The following is a 21,482-nucleotide window of genomic DNA, read 5'->3' as shown; positions in this document are numbered from 1 at the left end:
CTGATTCAAAATGAAATTATTCTGTCAAAGAATAACTCTTGTTTTCACTTCACAAGCTCCTTCCAGTCGATCAAAGTACACCAGGTTTCAAAACACTGGCTGTTGCTGACATTACAAAAACTGCATAGACTTTTATGTTTCAGTTTTTCAGGTATTTGCATACAAAACATGTAATCCACTATTTTACACTAAATTTATTGGCTGGGAACTGTATGCCCACATGTAATATTCACATTCAAAAGCATTCCAGTAAAAAACAAATCAGTTTTTTTTCTGTGCTGTTTACGACAGGAGGTACAGTACAAATACTGTTTACAGTATGATGGAACAGAACAGGTTTTACAGTATTGCTTACAGTGAACAAAATATCCAAGAAACACACAAGAGCATTCTGAACAAAAACACAACGGCAACAAGCCCAGATAAAAGGGGGAGGGGGGGGACTATTGTTCCTTTACTGTAAAAAAGTTAAATCCAAACTGTTTTTATTATTTTATTTTATTGTTTACAAATAAACTATGTTTTGGGGCAACAGCTGCAATAGATGATTGAACAACATTCGGTTAGTCAATGTAGGTGGTGTCTGTGTGATCAACATCTCATAATCAAAATTTACATAAATTCTAATCCAAAACTTGTTAAAACATATTTCTCAAAAACATTCCAAACTCTGACCTACCATCAGGAGATGGGGAATCAATTGTTTGTTTATTATCAGCTGAGATATATTGTTTTAGAACTGATATCATTGCAGAACAGGTTTTTAGACTGTATCTAAGGTTTGGAATATTGTTTTTGCCATTGTGGGATGTTGTGTGTTAACATTCGTAAATAATACAAAAACAATCCATCATTTTGTTGGGAGGTATAGCTTGTCTGTTAAGAAAATGTAAGCATTGTGGAAATGTGTTCACTGACTGCATATTGTTTGAAAACGACATGAAATGTGTGAATGGTCCGGCCACAAAACACCGATGCTGTGCTAATTGTGTTTAGAGTTTTGAAAATGTGACCACTGATTGGACAAACGCTTGGTAGCGCTTGAAAAAAACTGTACTATTATTATTATCCAGGCATAAGTGTCATACAAATACTAATGCTGCTCCCTCTTTGACCCGAAGGAGAACTCATTTTGCATGTGGTGTAGCACACCAGCCATCCCTGGAGAGGGGATTTCTCTTCGAATTGCCTTTCCCGAGGATTCTTACCAATTTTAATTGTCTATCAGGATTTTGGGGAGTTTTTCCTCGTCTTCTTAGAGAACTTGCTGGGCTTCCAGTATTATGTGAATAATGTTGTGTTAAATAATAAATACACTTGCATTTAAGATTCACTTTCAAGCTTTTTTACTCGATTATAGTGAAATAAATAATGCTGACAATAAAAGTGTGAATGAATTAGGATTTGTTTATAAAGGACACATGGTGGTTACTTTTCTTCGAACATTTTAGGCTTGATTAAAAGTGTTTTATTTGTGTTAAGATAAGCCTCAAAACGTATCTTTGAGAAAAAGACAAAAAGAAGACCTCAAATCAAAGCAAAGGTCAAATCAATATTAAAACATGATCATATGTTTGAACATCTATGTTTGAACATCTAGAGACAAAAGAAAAGTGAAATTCACTACAAAAAAATCTAAAAACAGGTTTTGAGAAGTTATTTAAAATACTAAGTTATTCTTCAGCTTCAGAGCTGAAAGGCCCCGTCAGCTGAGGTGGACTGTGGTCTTGATTCAGGATTCAGGAGCAGCTCGGGAGACGTGCCTCTGAGGCACCACCGTGTCAGTATGCAGGGGATCAGCCATTCATTCCCATCAGGGTTTTCAACGTTAGAAACATCTCAATCAATCAACTCTAAAAGTTACAGGTACAATCAGAAATATTTAGGTCTAATATTTAAGATGTATGTATTTTAATTGCATGTACAATTTCCATCAATTTCGAAAAGAATGTGTTTTAAATACACAATAAACTGATTTGTTAATTTAGCATAAATAAATAACATTTCTTTCAAATTCAAAACCAGGTTTAAGTTTTCAGTATCAATAATGCTTACTTGTTTGATATTCATAATAAACAGATTCATGGGACAAACTCAATTAAACTAAAATACATAACATGTACATTTCATTTATAAACCCAATGTATTTAATATCTACATGTAAAATACAAAATTCCATTCAAGCAGGTACAACGATATTTAACTACTACATGTACAATACATAAAAAAAGAACCAGCATGTTTCCCATGTAACTCTTTATTGGTGTGTGGCAAGTTTGGGCACTGTAAACACTTTGACAGCAACTGTGAAAAACATAAGTTGAACATTTTACATATGATGCAAGTTTACCTGAGGGGAAATATCACTTTGACAGGCCATAAATCAATCTCTGGAGCATCTACATTTTTCAATGATTGCACTTTTGGTGAAAACACAAAAAGTGTCCAGTTCCATCAGGGTTTTCTGAAACACTTTGAATGTGCCCTTAACGTCCTTAGGGTAGCTGTTAAGCGCATGAAGCAGTCCAAATAGTATTACACACCCAAGGGTGATACTTGGTAGTTTTTGCCGAACTTCCACGCCTCCAAGTACAACAGCAACATCTGCATGCTGTTCTTCAGGACCGGCAACCTCTCTGTCTGTGCATTCACCGACACAGCATGTGTAGGTTCGCTGTACTGGAGGAGAAACAAAGAGAGCAATGAGCTGTGTCCCTATGACATTATTCAATATCATTCCATGTAGAAATATGTATCAATAATGGAACATTTTTCATAATTTTACACAAAAAATAAGGAATAAAAGACTCATTAGTTTCGAAAAATGGCCAGTCAGCCATGCAGCCACCATGCATAAGCTGGACAGTTTTTATAAAATGACCTCAACTGGCTATCGATGCCTACTAAGTTTGCCGACTAAGAACTCATTTACTTTTGTTAACCTGCAAGACATCAAACCAATCTGCATGCATTGTAATCCTTCAAGATTACCCCAGTCTGCTGGTAATTACTTTGACTATCATCATTCTAAAAAAAATAGGTCCAGTGTCTTTTCTAAAAGATTTTGACTGGTTAACTAAGCTAGCTCAGATGAAGAATACTATCCGACTGTAGGAAATAAGTATGCTTAAAAAAGTGCAAGCACTTAAAGCTAGGATGTTCTAGTGATTGTTATTAAGTGGCCTGATATCTCCTGCTGAAAAACATATCTAAAAAATGTAATTGCTGCAAATCTCAAGATATGACTGAACATTTAAAATGTTTCTCACGTTTCTTTCACGTTGCTACAGTAAAGTAAGTAAAGTGGTAGTTGGGGTTCTCACCATGGTATTAGTGTAATACATCTTCACTTGGCAGAAGCTACAGTTGGTTACCGTTGCACTGCCCCTTTAAGACTTAAATTCCTTTGCTAATACTAATTAGCACTATTGCTGTACTGTACTAATTATGTTAATTAATACAGTGGAAACAAGAATTTAAGAATACACAATAATCGGTATATTTGTGCATTAAAGAAACGTGTGTAGGATTTTATTAGCAGACATTTTATATAATATTCATATGTTTTCATTCGCACCTTACAACTAAGAATCGTGTTTCCGTTACCGTACAATGTGTCTGACAGCCAGATATACCTTCTTACTTTTCTCACCCTGCTTTTGAACAGCTCCCTCTGAACTTGCTGTTCCCCTAACTCTCTGAAGGAAGCGGGAGTTAACCCTCTCCTGAAGAAACCCACCCTCAACCCGTCGGAAGTCAACAACTAGACCTGTCTCTCTTATTCCTTTTCTTTCCTAAGCTTTCGAGCGAGCTATCTTAAAGCAAGTGTCCTCCTTTCTCCACAGCAACAACCTTATTGACCCTCACCAATCTGGATTGAAGGCCGGCCACTCAACAGAGACTGTCGCCGCTGAGCAACTTCCCACTGCTAGAGCAGCCTCTCTCTCATCTGTCCTTATCCTTCTAGACCTTTCTGCAGCATTTGACACAGTGAACCACCAGATCCTTATTTTCTGCTGTTGCCCTTTAAAACAAGAGCTCAGCATAGGGAGTGGCCGTATCAAGCCTGCAACCCCGTTTTAAAAAGATGTGAAGTGGAAAGCTCATTGCAGCATATAATGAGAAAACATGATGACTCAATATCTGCACTCGTTTTGTTTTGCAAAGGTTGTATGTTGTTTTGAAAATATATGCAGTGTAAAACTCTGTAAAAGTGTTTATTGCCAAATATTTGAACTTGTTTTTTCATTTTACATTAGTTTTATTTTGTTTGTAGATACAACTTTATTTGTATTCTGATAAAGTGATTGAAAACGTTAAGTTTTCTGTCTGATGGAGCAATCTGGTTTAATTGAACGTGATTCCAAAGTAATTCTATTATTTTTTTTAAACAGACGGAGGTGTCAAAAAAAGTTGTTATTTCAATAGAAAATTCATGGACAATTATGTTGGGGCGGTGGGGCATGAACATCTTTCTATCTCCGAAATAATCAGGATGTCGTAGCCAAAGAGAGAGAGAGGACCAAATGCCGACGACTCTTCCAAAGAAGGATTTAATTATTTAGCTCGAAACAGGTTACACACAACTAACCAATACGACAAACACAAACTAAACGGTACAAATCCACACTGGGGAATGCGACGAACAGGGTTTAAATACACAGGGAGGTGGAGGTGATTGGACACTGGGGAACGAGACACAGGTGGACACAATGAGGGCGGGGCTAGTAATCACACAAAAGGAAACAATCAGGACCAGGGCAGACAATCACAGGGACAGGAAATGCAGGGATGATACAAGGACTTCAAAATAAGACACAAAACAAGACAGAAACTGCGGATCATGACACACTCGACAAAATCAAGACTCAATGGTGGAACGAGCTCCCCACCGTTACAGAACAGTAGAAAGTCTGCCGTAAACTAAAAACACATATTTAATGTAATAATAATGTAATAATAACAATGAGCCATTTGTATAGGGAGCAGATCCCTTTCCGGAGTCGGCACCGCCATGTTTAACCAAACTGACTCTAGCTCTAACATTCTTTCGCTACCTGAAGGCCACCGTAGTTCTCCGACGCACCTGAGAAATTAGGGTTGAGCAGAGGGGTATTTGATTGGTTGCAATCTGTAACCTCACAACTAGGTGACGCTAAATCCTACACACTGCTCCTTTAATTTTGTGATCATCGCTAAGTCAGATTCACTGTTGTGAATGCGCGAGGGATTGTCTAAACCGTTTTCAACAGTAAACATTCTGGAATTAATGGTTTAAAATGTGCGCCAATCACATCTATTTGCGTCTATGCATTGACTTTGCATGGGATCTACTCACGTGAAAATTTCGCAACGCTTTTGGTGTGAACGCAGCATTATGACGCAAATTATAGAAATGCTTTCGTTTTGATTGTCATGTTTTTCGTGCGTTGCAAATGGGCTTCAACTGCAACCCTGTGTAATGACAATAAAAGATGAATTATTGAATCACTGAATCCTTGGATCCTTAAATACAATGACCTGGAACCCATGGCCTGCATACATCGCTGCTTGTTTTTTCGAGTTTGAATGTGTGTCTTACGACTATTTACAACCCGTTTGTGTCTTGATGTGGGGGTTTAGCCAGTTGCGGGTTGTATGCATTCAATTAAACAATGCAGAATATGCATGCAATGTCGGGCCTTGCACAATGAACCTTTCAAGTTAGTTCTGTTATGAACATAATTTAGACAATGTAACTGAATTGCTTCCAACAGACTTGTTTGGCCAGCTCTGTCTTGTGCAATCAGACTGTGACAGCTTTTCAGATTACAAAAACATCAAAGTTGAACTTTTAAAATTGTTCTGATAAACTGAAAGTTCAATTGTGTTATTCATGGGTTGAGAACAGTCTCCTAATTCCTCAGCTAAATAAACAATTTTGACTTTGGCAAATTAAATACATGTGTTTTTCAGATTAGCTGATTTACTCTACAATCTTCCTTGTGTGTATGTATCTCAATACTGGATCCCCAGTAGGCTATATATATATATTAAATATTCTGCAGCCTTCTAAAACCCTGCTAAAGCTATAATCACTTAATATTTCGAAACATGGCAATAATTGCAAATGAATCTAAGGAATTAGGAACCTCATTTTAAAGATTGCGTGACAGTTTTTATTTATTTCTCAAATGGGCAATATATATTTCTCTGTGGGATGGCTTTGTTTTCTAGACCCCTGCTGTCTTTGGCTAAGATTGGCAACATTTGGATAAAGACTGTCCTTTTTTTTTACTGTTTAAAAAAAAATATATGTAAGTTATAAATCAAAGAAAACTGTGATTGCCTATTTATATATGTTATAATAAATGTTATCACTGCACCTCCAAGACAACAAATCAATTTACAATATTCTGCCCAATTTTCTGAATAATGCTTTTTTTATTTTTTTGCTCACATACTCTAGTTACTGAACAAGTCTTTCCCCTCTTCGGCCTTCTCTCTTCTGTTTGTATTGTCTGGGCGCGGCAACCTGTAGGAGTCTATTTAAATACCGTATGGTTCATACTACAGCTGCACTTTACTCAACTGGTTCAGACCTCAAACGTGCCGTCCTATCTTTGCTTATATCCAAAAAGCAGGTTTTATTCTCCATGGAGGCCATCGCCACTGCCGACTTCACTGCGACAACAGACAAGGAACTGAGTTTCATACGTGGCTCACGAGTTAAGGTGAGACATTGAGAGTCACAGAAGAAAATGCTGCATCTTAAGCTTTGAGAACAACTTTTAGTTACTTTTTTTGTCATCAATCATGGTATTAGCGGTTATAATTTCTCTCTCTCTCTCTCCCCCTTTGTGTTTAGTTTTTAAATCCCCAACATATGATTAATTATATAATCTGCTTTTGCTTGTTCTTCTCTACTTATTATCGTTTTTTAAATCTTGGAGTTCTGAACACCCTATCAACTGATATTAAGTCCACTTGAGCTGTAGTTACAATATGCCAGATATGTTGAACTGTATGTTGTACTTTAAAGCACGTGCGTGACGTAGAATTTCTTTAAACCCCTTTTGTTACACTGAGTAAAATACCAGGTAGGTGGGATGGGATGGAAGAGTGCCGGGCCTTGGAACTAATTTGACATAGTGCCAATTGATGCAATGACATCTTCTGGGTCGGTCACTGGCAATGGCTCAGGCCCCAAAAGACTTTTCCTTCTACTCCTAAAAGCTATAAAATATATACTCAACAAGGGAGTCTCATTTAGCCACATCAACCAGAAGTCACTCTCTCACCTCCAACTAGTTCATAATGCAGCAGCTCGGCTTCTCACTGGTTTTCACAGACAACAAACCATTACCCCAATCCTGGCTTATCTTCATTGGCTCTCTGTTTGTTTTGATTTTAAGATGTGACTGATCCCTTTTAAAGCATGTATGGGTCTGACCCCAACATATACAGAGGAACTGTTGACCCCTTATGAGCCAGCTTGCAGATCCTCAGGTATGGGGGGGGGGGGGGGGCTTCTGGCTGTTTCAAAGTCGAGGCTGAAAACTAAAGGTGAACGTGGTTTTGCCGTCAGACCCCTCGGCCTGAGGAGATGAGGCTCACAGAGTCAGTCATCTCTTTTAAATCACTTCCTACAACCCATTTCTACTGACTGTCTTTTATGTGACGTTGTTGCTTCATTGCTTTATTTTATTGTTGAAATTAATTTAGTTTATTTGTATCATATTGATTGGTTTTATCATTACATTTATTGAACTGTTTTATCAGGGTTTAATTCTCTTACCCTTAGTTTGTCTTGCTTTGTTGGGCCTCACTGTTGAGCGTTTTGCTGTTTTATTGCCTTGCTTTTACTCTTTGTAAACTCTGTTTTTAAAGGTGCCATATACATGTGAAGCTATTATTAAAGTTATTATAATTGTTAGCAACCACCTTAACTTTAATCTTTCAAAATGTAGTATTTACTGCCATATTTTATATCGTAAAACAAAATATCATAACCAGTCATCCAAACTAAAAACCCAATGACTTCTCAACGAGGGAACGGGAAGTGCAAATGTACCGACTGTTTCAGGACTGCAGCGCTCTATTTGAGGGCAACACATTTCAACTCAAATCAGTTATGACAGAAGGAGTTTGGAAAAGTGATCCATCCATCCAATAAACTTCAGACTAATATGTCTTTGGTTTTTTTTTAAAGAAAAGAAAAAAAGTTTACTACTACCAAAACAGGACCAACTGGAAACCTTAACCCTCTGCACAAATATGCCCAAACTGCGTCGCCCCTCCACTTTTCTCTCAAGTATTTTGCCTGGAGGATGGCCGAGCATCTCTGTCTGATTTAATTTACAACCAGAGACACCCACAGCAAGCAGGCCAACCCATCTCCAGCTGTCACTTTGTCTGTCCGTCGGTAAATTATGATCGCTGAATTTATTCGAGCTAACTTTTATTTTGAAGCTTTTCAATGCGAGCTACTGGAGAAAAGCACCAGACTGAATGTGTGTGTTTGATTCCAGGGTCTGTGGGTGAGCGCATGTGTGTGTTTTTGATGCAGTAACAATTAATGAGCTTATAATAGCAATTCCCACTGTGGCCCTGATGTAAACAGTTAAGCAGGCCGTATTTCTGCGATGGAGGGAGAACAGATGGAAAAGACAGTGGATGACAAAAAAGAGAATTTAGAGAGTAGCTCGTTGGGAATGTTGCCTCTCTTGTTCCAAATGTAACAACATGGTGCTTGTGCCATTTCGTTGTCCTTCCTGGATTCATTGTGCGGCCTGGCTTGTTTTTCACAACAAGCTTTTTTTTACTATGAAACTCTCCCGATATGAGTACTGATCATATTACACCAGTTGACACTCCTGTTAAACTGTAGAAAAGATGTTCACTTAAATTCCTTTAAAAAAATTAGATATATGCTTGAGAGTGGGTTTTTGTTCAGTCCTCATAAGATTTCCAAACAAGATTTAGTCCCTCAGTGAAAGTCCCAGTATTACCTGCAATATTTCTTAAATGAACGTGGTCATTATACCCAGACACACACACACACACACACAATTGGACTTCCATGGCAAAATGGAACTTGCTGCTGAGACCAATTAGGCCTCCGAAAAATTTGAGTTATGAAAAGGGATGGGCTAAAGTGTAAGAGGGAGGGGCAAACCTTCCCAAATGAAACAGGAGCTCTGCGAAGCCGCTCCCCAGAGACAAATCATGAGACTGAGTGAGTCCATGAATAAACAGTGTTTGCACATTGCCTTATCTATAGGTCAGCTTCAAATCCAGAATGATGCCATAGGCTCTTCTAATTTTGTCTCGTGCCCTTTCCAAAAACACTTTCTAGTAAACCAACGTAGCATGCGTGGCCTGCCAGACGTTAGCATAGACTGTATATCAGGAGTGGACGTAGTCATCGTGACCTGTCCCCCATTGGTTTGTGAACTGACACTTTGAAGCCTTGAGTTTGGTGTTTTGACCTTTTGCCATCTTGGATTACGTCTGTCGCCATCTTGGCTCTGGTTGGGTATGTGACCGGTCAATCACAAGGTAGCCCCGCCCTAAAGCATATACTCCCCTTTATGATCTGTTTTTCTCTCACGAACATCGTGCTCTATAGAGGAAGACTTGAAACTAGCGATTGTTTCACGTTTATAATGTCCACAGAGGTAATGAATCGACTGAGAAGTAAAGTCCTTTTCTAGTAGAATTCTATGCAATGAGACTTATTTTTGTTTTCATAGGAAGTAGGGGTGGGGCAGAGAGCTCTGGAGAGGAGGAGAGGGAAAGAGTAAAAGAAGAGATGGATGCTGCCTGTGCGTTTATTGTTTTCTACAAATAATTAGGCCAATTTATAAAGAGTTACGTCATAAATGCAAAAATAAGTTATAGGTTGCTGATTTGGGATTGTGTACAGTTATCGTGATCTTTATATTGACCATGAAAATTGTAATTATGATCTATTCCATAATAGAGCAGCCCTGAGGAAACTTTATGCGGGTGAGGAAATACATTAAAAATCCATTTCGGCAAGTATCTTTGGGTCACAGTCGGGGTTAATCCTCCACTCTGATAGCCACGCGGCCTCTTCTGTACCTCAGGCGACAGCAACAAAAATATATAAAAATATATATAATATATAAAATCAGGCACATCTTGTCTCAAAAAGATGCAGAAAAATTGGTCCACGCGTTCGTTACTTCGAGACTGGATTACTGCAACTCCTTATTAGCAGGCTGCTCTAATAAATCTCTTAGGTCCCTCCAGTTGATCCAGAATGCTGCAGCTCCTATTCTCACTCAAACTAAGAAAAGAGATCACATCACTCCTGCACTAGCTGCTCTGCACTGGCTCCCAGTAAAATGAAGAATCACTTTTAAAATTCTTCTCTTAACGTACAAAGCCTTGATTGGTGATGTACCATCATATCTTAAGGAGCTTGTAGTACCATATTGCCCCACTAGAGAGCTGCGCTCACTAAATGCGGGACTACTTGTAGTTCCTAGAGTCTTAAAAAGTAGAATGGGAGCCAGAGCCTTTAGTCATCAAGCTCCTCTTTTATGGAACCAGCTTCCACCTTCAGTCCGGGAGGCAGACATAGTCACCTCATTTAAGAGTCGACTTAAGACTTTCCTCTTTGACAGAGCTTATAGTTAGGGCTGAATCAGGTTCACCTGGTCCAGCCCCTTGATATGCTGCTATAGGCTTATAGCTGCCGGGGGACGTTTTAGGATGCACTGAGCACCTATCTCCTCTTTTTTCTCTCCTTAGGGATGAATTTTCATCTCTCAATCACACGTTACTAACTCTGCTTTCTCCCCGGAGTCCTTTTGACTTCACGTCTCATGGGGTCATCGGACCCTATGAGACGGCATAGATCCTATCTGCCTGATGGATCATCGAGGTCTGGGTCGTGGAATTCCTGCTACCGACGACGCCACTGTCCTGTTGAGACTCCGCCCACTGTTGAGACTCCGCCCACTCCTCCTCTCTACCTCCATCTGCCTGATGGATCGTGGAGGCCTCCATCGTGGAATAAGCCTACTATGAACTATTCATACACTCTGTCACATTCATTGAATGTATTTTAACTCTAAATCTGTCCTTCTGTACACATTACATCTATTGCATCTGTCCATCCTGGAGAGGGATCCTCCTCTGTTGCTCTCCTGAAGGTTTCTTCCCTTTTTTCCCCCTGAAGGGTTATTTGGGAGTTTTTCCTGATCCGATGCAAGGTTTTGGGGCAGGGATGTCTATGTGTACAGATTGTAAAGCACTCCGAGACAAATTTGTAATTTGTGAAATTGGGCTATACAAATAAATTGAATTGAATTGAATATACAGAGGAGGAAGGCAAGCGCATCTTTCTTTCGCTGAGAAAGAGTGGAAGGAAATATGGCGCATTGGAGCTCTTGTATCTGCAGATTTGTTCCTATTTTTGACTCGCCGACGGATAAAGCTGCGGAGTAAGTGAATGGACAGAAATATAGTCAAGAGTGGGGAGAGATTAGTCAAAAACAAAATATCCTCAGTAAATTGAAAACCAGGTCTCTGCCTCCTTGTCTCTCTATCCTTAACTACACATTCCCAGCCTCTCAGTCCTCCCCTGCTTTCTTTATCTGCACATACCCAAAATCCCCTCCATCTCCATGTTGTGTCACGATAAGGAGGCCATCATTGCCTAAGCTGTTGAGCTTTCCATTACAGAGATGGACAGGACGCCATTAGAGTTCTGGGAGATGGTTTCTTTAACAAAAAATGTATGTGGATTGATCCATACCCAAAAAAAAGAGAATGAAAACAAAAACTGTCGTTTGGAGAAAAGACTTTATTACTTCTGCTATTTATTCTTTCACAGCTGGATGAGCTGGAGAACTCAGAGGTGTCTGGTTATTAGCTCAAGTATTTTATTATTATTCCCACCGCAGTTCTGGCAAAAATCTATTGCTTGTTTGGTAAAGTAGGCAGCCGAGCTGTACTGCACGGCCAAAAGAAGGAATGAATTATCAAGGAAAGGAAGAGAGGCGTCCTGTGGGCAGCTATAGTTGTGGGGAAAGCATTGCACACTGTGGATATTAGGAAAGGTAACACTACAAGGATGCATAGAACAAGCAGATCAATATGTTTTTCTAAATGTCAGTGATTTAAAGGAAATGAGGATCAGAGTCACGAAAATAATGAAGTGCTGCACGCGCTGTCCAATTGTCTACTCTACTACCCGAATGTCCCTACATGTGTTTGACAGCGTGAATACAGACATTATTTTCTGTCTTGTTAAATACTTCTTTGCAGACACTCGTTGCAGGGATGGATTTGTTGCTTCCGGTTTTGTAATGGATCAACACTTTCTGGTTTGAAAGGTTGGGCGGTCCAGATGAAGAGCCACAGAACATTTTATTTGCAGTTAGAACAGCTTTGTTGATTCATAGTAACTAGGAATGTTTTTCTGGTGAACTATTCAGAAGATGAATATTCCAACAGTTTTATTCGCCAAAACATCGGAAACTTCAGTCAATTCAAAACCTGCATAAAGGCTGTTTGGGAATACACTGAGGAATGACCTATTTTGTTATTTAGGTACAATATTTAGGGGTATGGTTGTGTCTTTTTAGTAGGTGTGTATGTTGTGCCTTTAAGTCATTTAAAATCACATTTAGACATTTGGGAACCTTATTTGTTCAGACATTGGCTTGACAAACTATATTTTATTTTGCCATCTTTATTTTACATTCACGTTATCTTAGGAAAGCAACAAGAGGAGAATGCTGATGATCGTCATGGTGCTGATCGAGTGGCGGATGTGTCATGTTACAACTTACCCTGTGTGTGGGGTTAATTGAAACAGGCAGAGGGTTATTTGTAAAACTTGTAACAAAAATCTCTTGGAATGCAATTAATTCAATAAAGTTATATCTGTAGGTGGATCTGCCTTTCCATCTATATCATTGACTGATAGGAATCCATACAGGTTGATTCATCCTTCCATATATCCGTCTATTATAGATGTATGTAGATAGATGGAGGATATTCACATGTCAAAATATAAATATTGATAGCGTGTCAAACATCGGCACATTTATTTTTCTTCACATGGTGGGCGAGCATATAGTTTTTATTTAATTATTATTGCCCACCATGGACAGGGCTGCTCTTTAAAGACCACATTTAGCTCATTAGATGCTTGCACACGAGAAAGTGAGTGTGCGATTAATAATTTTAATTATGCTAAATATGGCTGTTGTAACAATATAATATAATAAAAATATAATACAAATAAATGGAGCAAATGTAACCCAAACATGCTTTCATCCTTTTCCTGATCAACTGTTAACCATTTCACAAAGGTTCTGTATATTACGTCATGTGGAGCATCTTTTTTCAAACGTTAAAGGGTTTTGTTGGCACTTGTTGCATTCTGCAGATTTTATTCAAGGTAAGGGGGAGGTTGTGCTTTAGTAAAAGCCTCAGGTTTCTTCTGCTCTTAGAAACAAATAGATTCACATGTGAATATGTGATTGGGAAAGCATTGCCTGGTACACCCACTTGACACCCAACTGACAGAACTGCTTGTGTAATCGACCTCGCCGGCATGTTAGAGTCATACTTAGCATTTGCCCCCTGGAAAACGGTGGCACCACTTCAACCGTAGATCAAATAAGTGCTTTGCTGACCCATTATTCTCCAGTGCCCCGAGTGGTAACTAATTACATCTCTTGTTTCACTGTGATCACCCCCTCAGTGTAAGAGACTCTCGGCTGAGAGAGAATGCATGCAATGCTAATAATTTGGAGTTTGAGTTGTTGATATAGAACATGATTTGATTTGACTTGAACAAATAAGGCTCCTCTCAGTGTTTCAAGGTGATAATTCTGCCATTTATGTCTGTATATATTGTGTACTATGATATGGACTTATTCTGTATAGTCCTTTAACTCCTTAAAATGGTATCGTAAAATCCTAAATGTATCAGAATGTCTCTATGCGTTAACTGGGCTAAGGGCCTCAGGCTACCCATGGGCCATATACAATCTTTTATGTCATTCTCCCCCACAATAGAACATGTTTACCTGTTTAAGGACAATATTGAGTTGGGAGTTCAGGGACTGAAGATGAAGTCAGTTATTTTAAGACTATACAGAGCCCAGACGTTTATCCTTTGCATACTTGTCTCACAGACAACAACAGCAGTGATGTAAACTCCTATAGGGGACCTGGAGGGGAATAAATAGCTGACTCTGTCAGTTCCTGACAGCGCCTCTGGACTTCTCATTTGGATAAAAACAAACCGTTAACTTTTTTCTCTCGATTGCAATGTATTACTCTTATCTTCTCTGACTTCTTGGCAGATTTTGGATGAAAATGATGGCAGCGAGTAGTGCATTGCAGAGCAAGAAGGGAAAGAAGGCCTTATTCCCAAGAACTATATCAAAACAAACCCACAAAGGTAAGTCATGATTGTAGAAAATAAAGCAGTAATGTTGTGTTTCATCAATTGGTTCTCATTGCTGATTGATTTGCTAAATTCCTTTAGGATTAATTGTTCTGCTTTAAATTGTTAAACACTAGACCAAGGGAACATGTTCGGATTGCTCGTTGTGTCAAGTCCAAAGAGTATCCATACAATGATATAAAACACTAAAAGGCGGACCAGCAAAAAGCTTTCACGATACTTTGTGACACATGCAAAGACCAAGGACTGTTATTGGATGACGATGAGTAACAGCAAAGCTCTGGAAGTAAACAGATGGCTTAAAGCAGGGGTCAGACTCGGGAACCTATGGCTCGCGAGCCATATATGGCTCTTCCCTTGACGGCATATGGCTCCCAGACAATTTTGAGTTGAGAAAAAAAAAATCTCCGCCCGCCCCTCTGTAATTTTCTCTATCGCGCCAGATTACAGCAGAAGTAATTTAAGGTCCCTTTTCTTAAAGAGCACATCTTTGTTCCTTTATTAAACTAAAGGTCTGTTTCTGATCGTCTCTACAGCAGCATGTCATTCTGTCTCTAGTGTCGCGTTTACACTTCTCGGCTCTCCGTCTCGCGCGCTGCAGAGCTCCGATGCCGGCGTGTGCTCGCGCATCGGGCGGAGCAAAGAAGAAGTCACCTGCACCCCCAGCCCCCCCCTAGCATCATGCAGCACCAGAAGTCACATTAAAATTATACGTTAAAAATACTATATGGCTCTCAATGAAATATATTTGGAAATATGTCTTTTATGGCTCTCCCAGTCAAAAAGGTTCCTGACCCCTGGCTTAAAGAATACTGTAGCTTCCCCTTTGCCGTAGTTTGCACTCTTAGCACAGTTAGCAGCGTTAGCTTCTAGGCCGAGAGGCAAACTCTCCCAAACTCGTGTTAAAGGCCTTTAAAATGTTGTAACTTTGAAAGATACCCACTTATTTGTCTGACTGTATTAGCTTGAGCCGAATTTAAGAATGAATTTCAATTCCAACGTAAATGATCTGTAGGGCGTCTCATTGGCACCTGTTCAGCCCGACTTTCGGGTCGTGGCAAGAACTCACCTCATTTGGAAATTATGAGATTATTAAAGTGCCGTCAACCTGTGCGATTTATTTTTGCCATCGAGATGATCCTAGGAGTTAAGATTTCAATAGCTGTCATGTAAAGCATTTCCTTTGTGTGTTTGTTCTGCTGAATCTGACAGCTGGTTTAAAGACAACTTGACTCCAGCCAAAGCTGAGGAGCTGCTGAAGGAACAGAAACAGGACGGAGCCTTCTTCATCATTAGGAGCCCGTCAACTCCAGGGGATTTTGAGCTTGTTGTCAAGTCAGTTAACATTCCAGTTTCTTCACCATGAAGTGCTGGAGCACGCACGATCACACAATCGTGCACAAACACACACACACACACACACACACACACAGTTTAAAAGAAATGTCATAATTATATATATATTAGCTGGGGCTCGCATGTGTACGTTTTAATCTTATTAATTAATACAAAAAAAAATTTAAACAAAAATTACATAAAGTTTTTTTTTTTTTTTTTTTTTTACCGCAGCAGTACGGTTTGACACTGTTTCCGTTTTTAAAACAATCATTTCTCCGCGAAAATAAGGAGCAGAAATCAGTTTAAACTCGTGGATGAATCAGTCGGTTTCCTCTCTCCTCCCCTCCTCTCTCTCCTCCTCTGATACACAGAGGAACGGAGGGAGCGTGTCGTCGACACGCGCGCGGAAAGAACTCGTCACACGAAATCTTCACCGTGATTGGTCAATCCGTTTGTCTGTCAACATTTGGGGCGGAAAAATACCAATGCACACTCAGTAAATCAGAAAGGACCTCCCACCTCACAGGTTAGGCTCATTTAGCAGCCTGTCAGTCAGAGAACCAGAGGACACGGGCGCGAGGACAATGAGGCTCATTTGAGCAGAGCTGAGATTGTTCTGGAATGTTTGATGTATAACACGGGGGGTGTGTCACACAAAAAACTTTAAACGGTGAATTTAATTTATTTTGTAAAATGTATAAAATGCCCCAGCCTCCAGAGGGTTAACGTGACATATTTGAATGTCAGTCAGTTACCAAGGCCACTGGTTCTGCTGCTGTTCAATGTTAAAGATGACAGGACCAATGGGGTCTCAATATACTTCTTTTTTTACTAATCTGATGTTTCACTGAAGAAACAATTTATCATCCACGATATTAAATACCGCTGGGCACTTTATATGTAGGAGCTTCTTTGAAAACACAGCTCTGTGTGAAGTTTTGTGTTTAAAGAGAGAAAAACATTAACTTGCCCTTTTGTTGTCATTTTTTTGACCCGAATATTTAACCCTCCCCCCTTTTTGGGTCATTTGACCCGAGAAACACTTTTAACCTCTTTTTGCGTTTTTTTTGACATTTTGAATATTTTAACTCTTCCTCTCCCTTTTGTTTTTTTGACCCGATTCAATGTTTCAATGTTTCACCCTCCTGTTACCTTTATATTTATTAATATTTTTTTTTTTTTTGTTCAAATTTTGATGCAATTAAAACCTCAGAAAATTATTAGAATTAATATTGTTTTCCAAGTTTAAGTGTGAGGCACTTTATGTTTGTTTGTTGACTACCGAAAGAACACCGACATTAAACATTGAATGGGGTCAAATTAACAAGGCGGGCAGAGGAGGGCAGTATTATTGATTCAAAAACCAATGAAACACAAGCAAGGGTTAAACAATTTTTTTTTTTTTTTTTGTAATGTGTAAAATGCCCCCCCTCCAGAGGGTTAAGGTGACATATGTGAATGTCAGTCAGTTCCCAAGGCCACTGGTTCTGCTGTTCAATGTTAAAGATGACAGGACCAATGGGGTCTCAATATACTTTTTTTTACTAATCTGATGTTTCACTGAAGAAACAATTTATCATCCACGATATTAAATACCCCTTTATCTGGCCCTTTATAGGTAGGAGCCCTTTGAAAACACAGCTCTGTGTGAAGTTTTGTCTTTAAAAGAATGAACTTTTAACTTAACTTAACTTATTTAAATTAATCGCGACATCATTATAAAAAATCAATTCAAAACTGTGCGAACTTTAACTTTAAATATGTATTAATCGCGATTAATCGCGATTAATTAATCGCAATTTCAAACTGTGCGATTAATTAGTTAATTTTTTTTAATCGATTGACAGCCCTAATATATATATATATATTTATTTATATATATATGTATAAATATACATATATATAAATATATATATATATACATTTACATATAACTATAACATTTCTTTTAAACTCCCAAAATAATAAACAAACCATAAATAAATACAAATAAAACCCAGACAACTATACAATATTAACATTTTAAAGTTTAATTTTAATTGTACCCATGTTTACCTACATAAAATCAAAGATGAATATTTATTCACACAGGTTTATTTCCAGATTGGAGCAAAACAGAAGGGTGAATGCTCTGTAGCAGTAACCAGAAACTGAAGCAGCTCTATAGAATGTAACCATCATTCATTTGATCATTTACACCTGAGCTTGTCTTGATATGTCAAAATGTCTTCCTGTGTGGATGGACTCTGGGTCCGAGGGGCATTTAATGCAGAAATCGGTACAGGTAAAAGCAACTACACAAACTTCTAGGCGGTTTTGTTTTATCCGCCTGAGCCACGGTGAAAAATGTTTCTGTCAATCTGACAGCTTGAGTGTTTATCTTTGTATGTGTGTTGATGGAATATTTAAAAAACACATTTAATTTGAGCTTTGGCCTTTGCTGGGTATTGCTGTCCCTTATGATTCAACGTGATGAAACACGTAGCCGGCAGTGCTTCATTCCCTTCGTCTCCCTTTGTGCATCCAGAGTGTGAAAGGTTGCCTCCAGCATTTGAATTGTAATTAATTAATCAAGGCATGTCTGTACTTCATCTTGTTTTTATTATATTATTTGTATATATTTTTTCAACGCTGTGTACAAGAAGGGGATGAGTCGACTCTTTTTCCTGAGAAAGCTTCGATCCTTCAATGTGTGCAGCAAGATGTTGGAGTTATTCTACCAGCCGGTTGTCGCCAGTGTACTGCACTTTGCCATTGTCTGCTGGGGGAGCAGCATCGGAGCCGGTGACACCAGCCGTCTTAACAAACTGGTTAGGAAGGCTGGCTCCATCATCGGCTGCCAGCTGGAGCACCTGGAACAGGTGGTGGAGAGGAGGACGTTGAAGAAACTTGTGTCCATATTGGACAACCCGGACCACCCTCTCCACCACCTCCTACAGGGACAGAGGAGTACTTTCTCCAGACGTCTCCTCACGCTCCGCTGCCACAAGGACAGATACAGGAGAACATTCCTGCCGGCGGCTATGAGGCTCTATAACAGATCACCTCTTGCCAGATCATAGTGCAATAACTACAACGATAACTGAATACTTACACTATGTTGATCTGCACTTCACACATCTCATTTGTTTGCACTACACACATACACACACATTTCATTTCATTTGCTCTGCACTCATACACACACTTTGCTTTTTGCACTCTGTCTATATTTAATATTTTTTGTATTTGATTTGTCAGTGTTGTTGTGTGTTGTGTATGCATGTGTGTTGTATATTTACATATATATTTTGTTTTGTATTTTACTTTTATTTTACTTGTATACTTCTATATCTTTCATCCCTGTTTCTTATATTTTGTGTTTTGTTTTTATTCTTGTGTGTTGCTGCTACTGTCACGACAAATTTCCCCTTGGGGATTAATAAAGTATATATCTATCTATCTATCTATCTAATCAAGGCATGTCTGTACTTCATCTTGTTTTTATTATATTATTTGTATATATTTTTTACCTTTTGATTAAGTGTATATAATTGGATTTCAAATACGGATCAATGATACTATTCAAATGTATAAGTTGCACAACACTATTCATTTATTTTATGATTAAATATCCGTTTTATTGAAAAATAAACCAAAGTGGCATTGACAGAAAGAGAGGCGGGAAGGTAATAAGGGTGGTGCTTTATATAGTGAGTTTTGTATGAATTACATTTATGTAACCACAATAACAAAAAGATTATCTCTTAAAAAACGAGGACAGATATTCAAAGCTTTATTCAAAATTACTCATTAGAAGCTTTGAATGTAAAAGGAAATTACAATATATACTGTATACATATTAGATAATTTAAATCAGCTGAATCGTTCAGTGGGCATTACTAAATATTATTTTTGTAATTTACTCATTCTCAAAAGAGTACACATTCATACATTGCACATCTAATTTAACATTTTATCTGCCCATATTCCCCTCTCAAGTTCCTACCCCCAATTTCACAACACTGTTGTTACGGTCTGATACTTATATAGTAAATAACACTTTTGGGTAAATGGTTCAGAATAACATTTAAATCTCTTTTTTAGCTTTTCAATATCAACAAACAAAGTTTGTTTTTGTTTTTGTTTTTGAAATCTACTTGTTCTTCACATTTTCACCCTCCTCAGGTTTGGAAACGGTGTCCAGTACTTTAAAATCCTTCGTGACGGAGCAGGGAAGTATTTCCTCTGGTTAATTAAATTTGACTCATTTAACCAACTGGTGGAATTTCACCACACCTCCTCGGTGTCCCGCAGCCAAATAATCTATCTCCACGATCCTGAGGAAATCCAGGTGCACACTGACAGGATATGTTCCTTTTGATGTGGTGGTGAGGGAAAGGCCCAATCCCAATGTCCCCCCTGAGGCCTGAAACCCTGAACCCTCAGGGACTGAACTGACGTCACCTGTTAAATGGTTGAGTGTGAGAGGCGGCCAGGGCTTAAAATAGTGTAATATCGACTCATTATGGTCTAAATCCTCAAAGTCCATGAGTTCTCGAGTGTGGAGGTTGGGATTAGGCGGGTGGACCTCTCCTTTCAATATGCAGTGCACACGCATAGCATTCACACTGACTTCACACACAGTCACACAAGCAACTGCAAGTGTAAGTTGAGTCACAGTCTCCATTAGGCTTGAAGGTTCATATTTGTACTAGAAATAGCAATTTGATTATTATTATTACTTTTTTATTTCAAACAAAGCAGATTTCATCAGCGGGAAAAGTTTCCTCTGGTGTCTGAATTATTTACTTTAAGAGTTTTTAAAATCAAGATTTGTCTGTATTTGATAGTTTATTCTTTCAAACTGGGCACACTGATTACAAGTTTGCATTCTTGTGCAGTTGTGCCAATGGTGAGAAACGACTTCCGGCTTGAATGTGAATGTTCTTTCAGCGATGAAAGAAGGAATACATGATAAAATAAATTAAGACAGTGATCCAGTTGATTCATCCATTTCTCACAAATGAAATTATAAAATATGACTTTTTTCTGTACTACGGCAGATTATCAATCGACAAAACAATTAAATGAAGAAACAAAGCAAACAAACTACTGTAACTCTGTTATCTTATTCCCCTTATGCAGAGTATTCAAGTCAAGGCGCTGTTTGACTTCACGGCCAAAGAGGACGGCGAGCTGAGCTTCAAGAGGGGAGACATCGTCCAGGTCCTGGATCAGTCCGGTGCCGGCTGGTGGAAGGGAACGTGCAACGGAAAGACCGGCATGTTTCCCAACAATTACGTGACACCGAGTGCAGCCGAAAGCAGCCAGACCTGATTAGAGATTAAACTTTAATGAATTATAAAACTGCCATGGAGGGGACACTTTTTAAATTGCATTTTGTACGTGTTGTCACTTGTCATTATTCTGGTTTGTATAGCCTGGATGATGATTATCTGCAATGTAGAGTGTGTTTTGTGTGTATTTAGCAAATAGGGGCATAGGAATCTTTTTTATTTTAATTTGTGTGTGTGTTTTTGTGTATGTTCTGGAGAGCCGCTCACACAAACCACCTCACACTCAACACTGTGCTTGCTTCTTAAAACCTGGGGACCCAACCTAAAAGGGCCTTAAACTGCTATGGATTTATGATTATGATGTTTGGACATGGGAAAAATGTAATGATTTTAATAACGCATTGTACCCTGAACACAAGTTACAA

At 38.7% G+C, this 21,482-nt stretch overlaps 1 protein-coding gene across 1 annotated transcript; it reads left to right on the top strand.

Annotated features, from left to right (window-relative positions):
- Positions 1–15,574: 15,574 nt before the first annotated feature.
- Positions 15,575–21,097, top strand: grb2a (growth factor receptor-bound protein 2a). The gene is made up of 4 exons (XM_056408886.1): positions 15,575–15,609; positions 15,653–15,775; positions 19,946–20,111; positions 20,906–21,097. The coding sequence occupies exons 1-4, from the start codon at positions 15,575–15,577 to the stop codon at positions 21,095–21,097; spliced, it is 516 nt and encodes a 171-aa protein (XP_056264861.1).
- Positions 21,098–21,482: the final 385 nt, after the last annotated feature.

This window comes from Pseudoliparis swirei, chromosome 24 (genome assembly GCF_029220125.1).
Source record: "Pseudoliparis swirei isolate HS2019 ecotype Mariana Trench chromosome 24, NWPU_hadal_v1, whole genome shotgun sequence".
In the NCBI taxonomy this organism is placed as follows: domain Eukaryota; kingdom Metazoa; phylum Chordata; class Actinopteri; order Perciformes; family Liparidae; genus Pseudoliparis; species Pseudoliparis swirei.
Note: the sequence above shows the minus strand (reverse complement) of the source record. Positions and strands in the feature narration are given on the sequence as shown.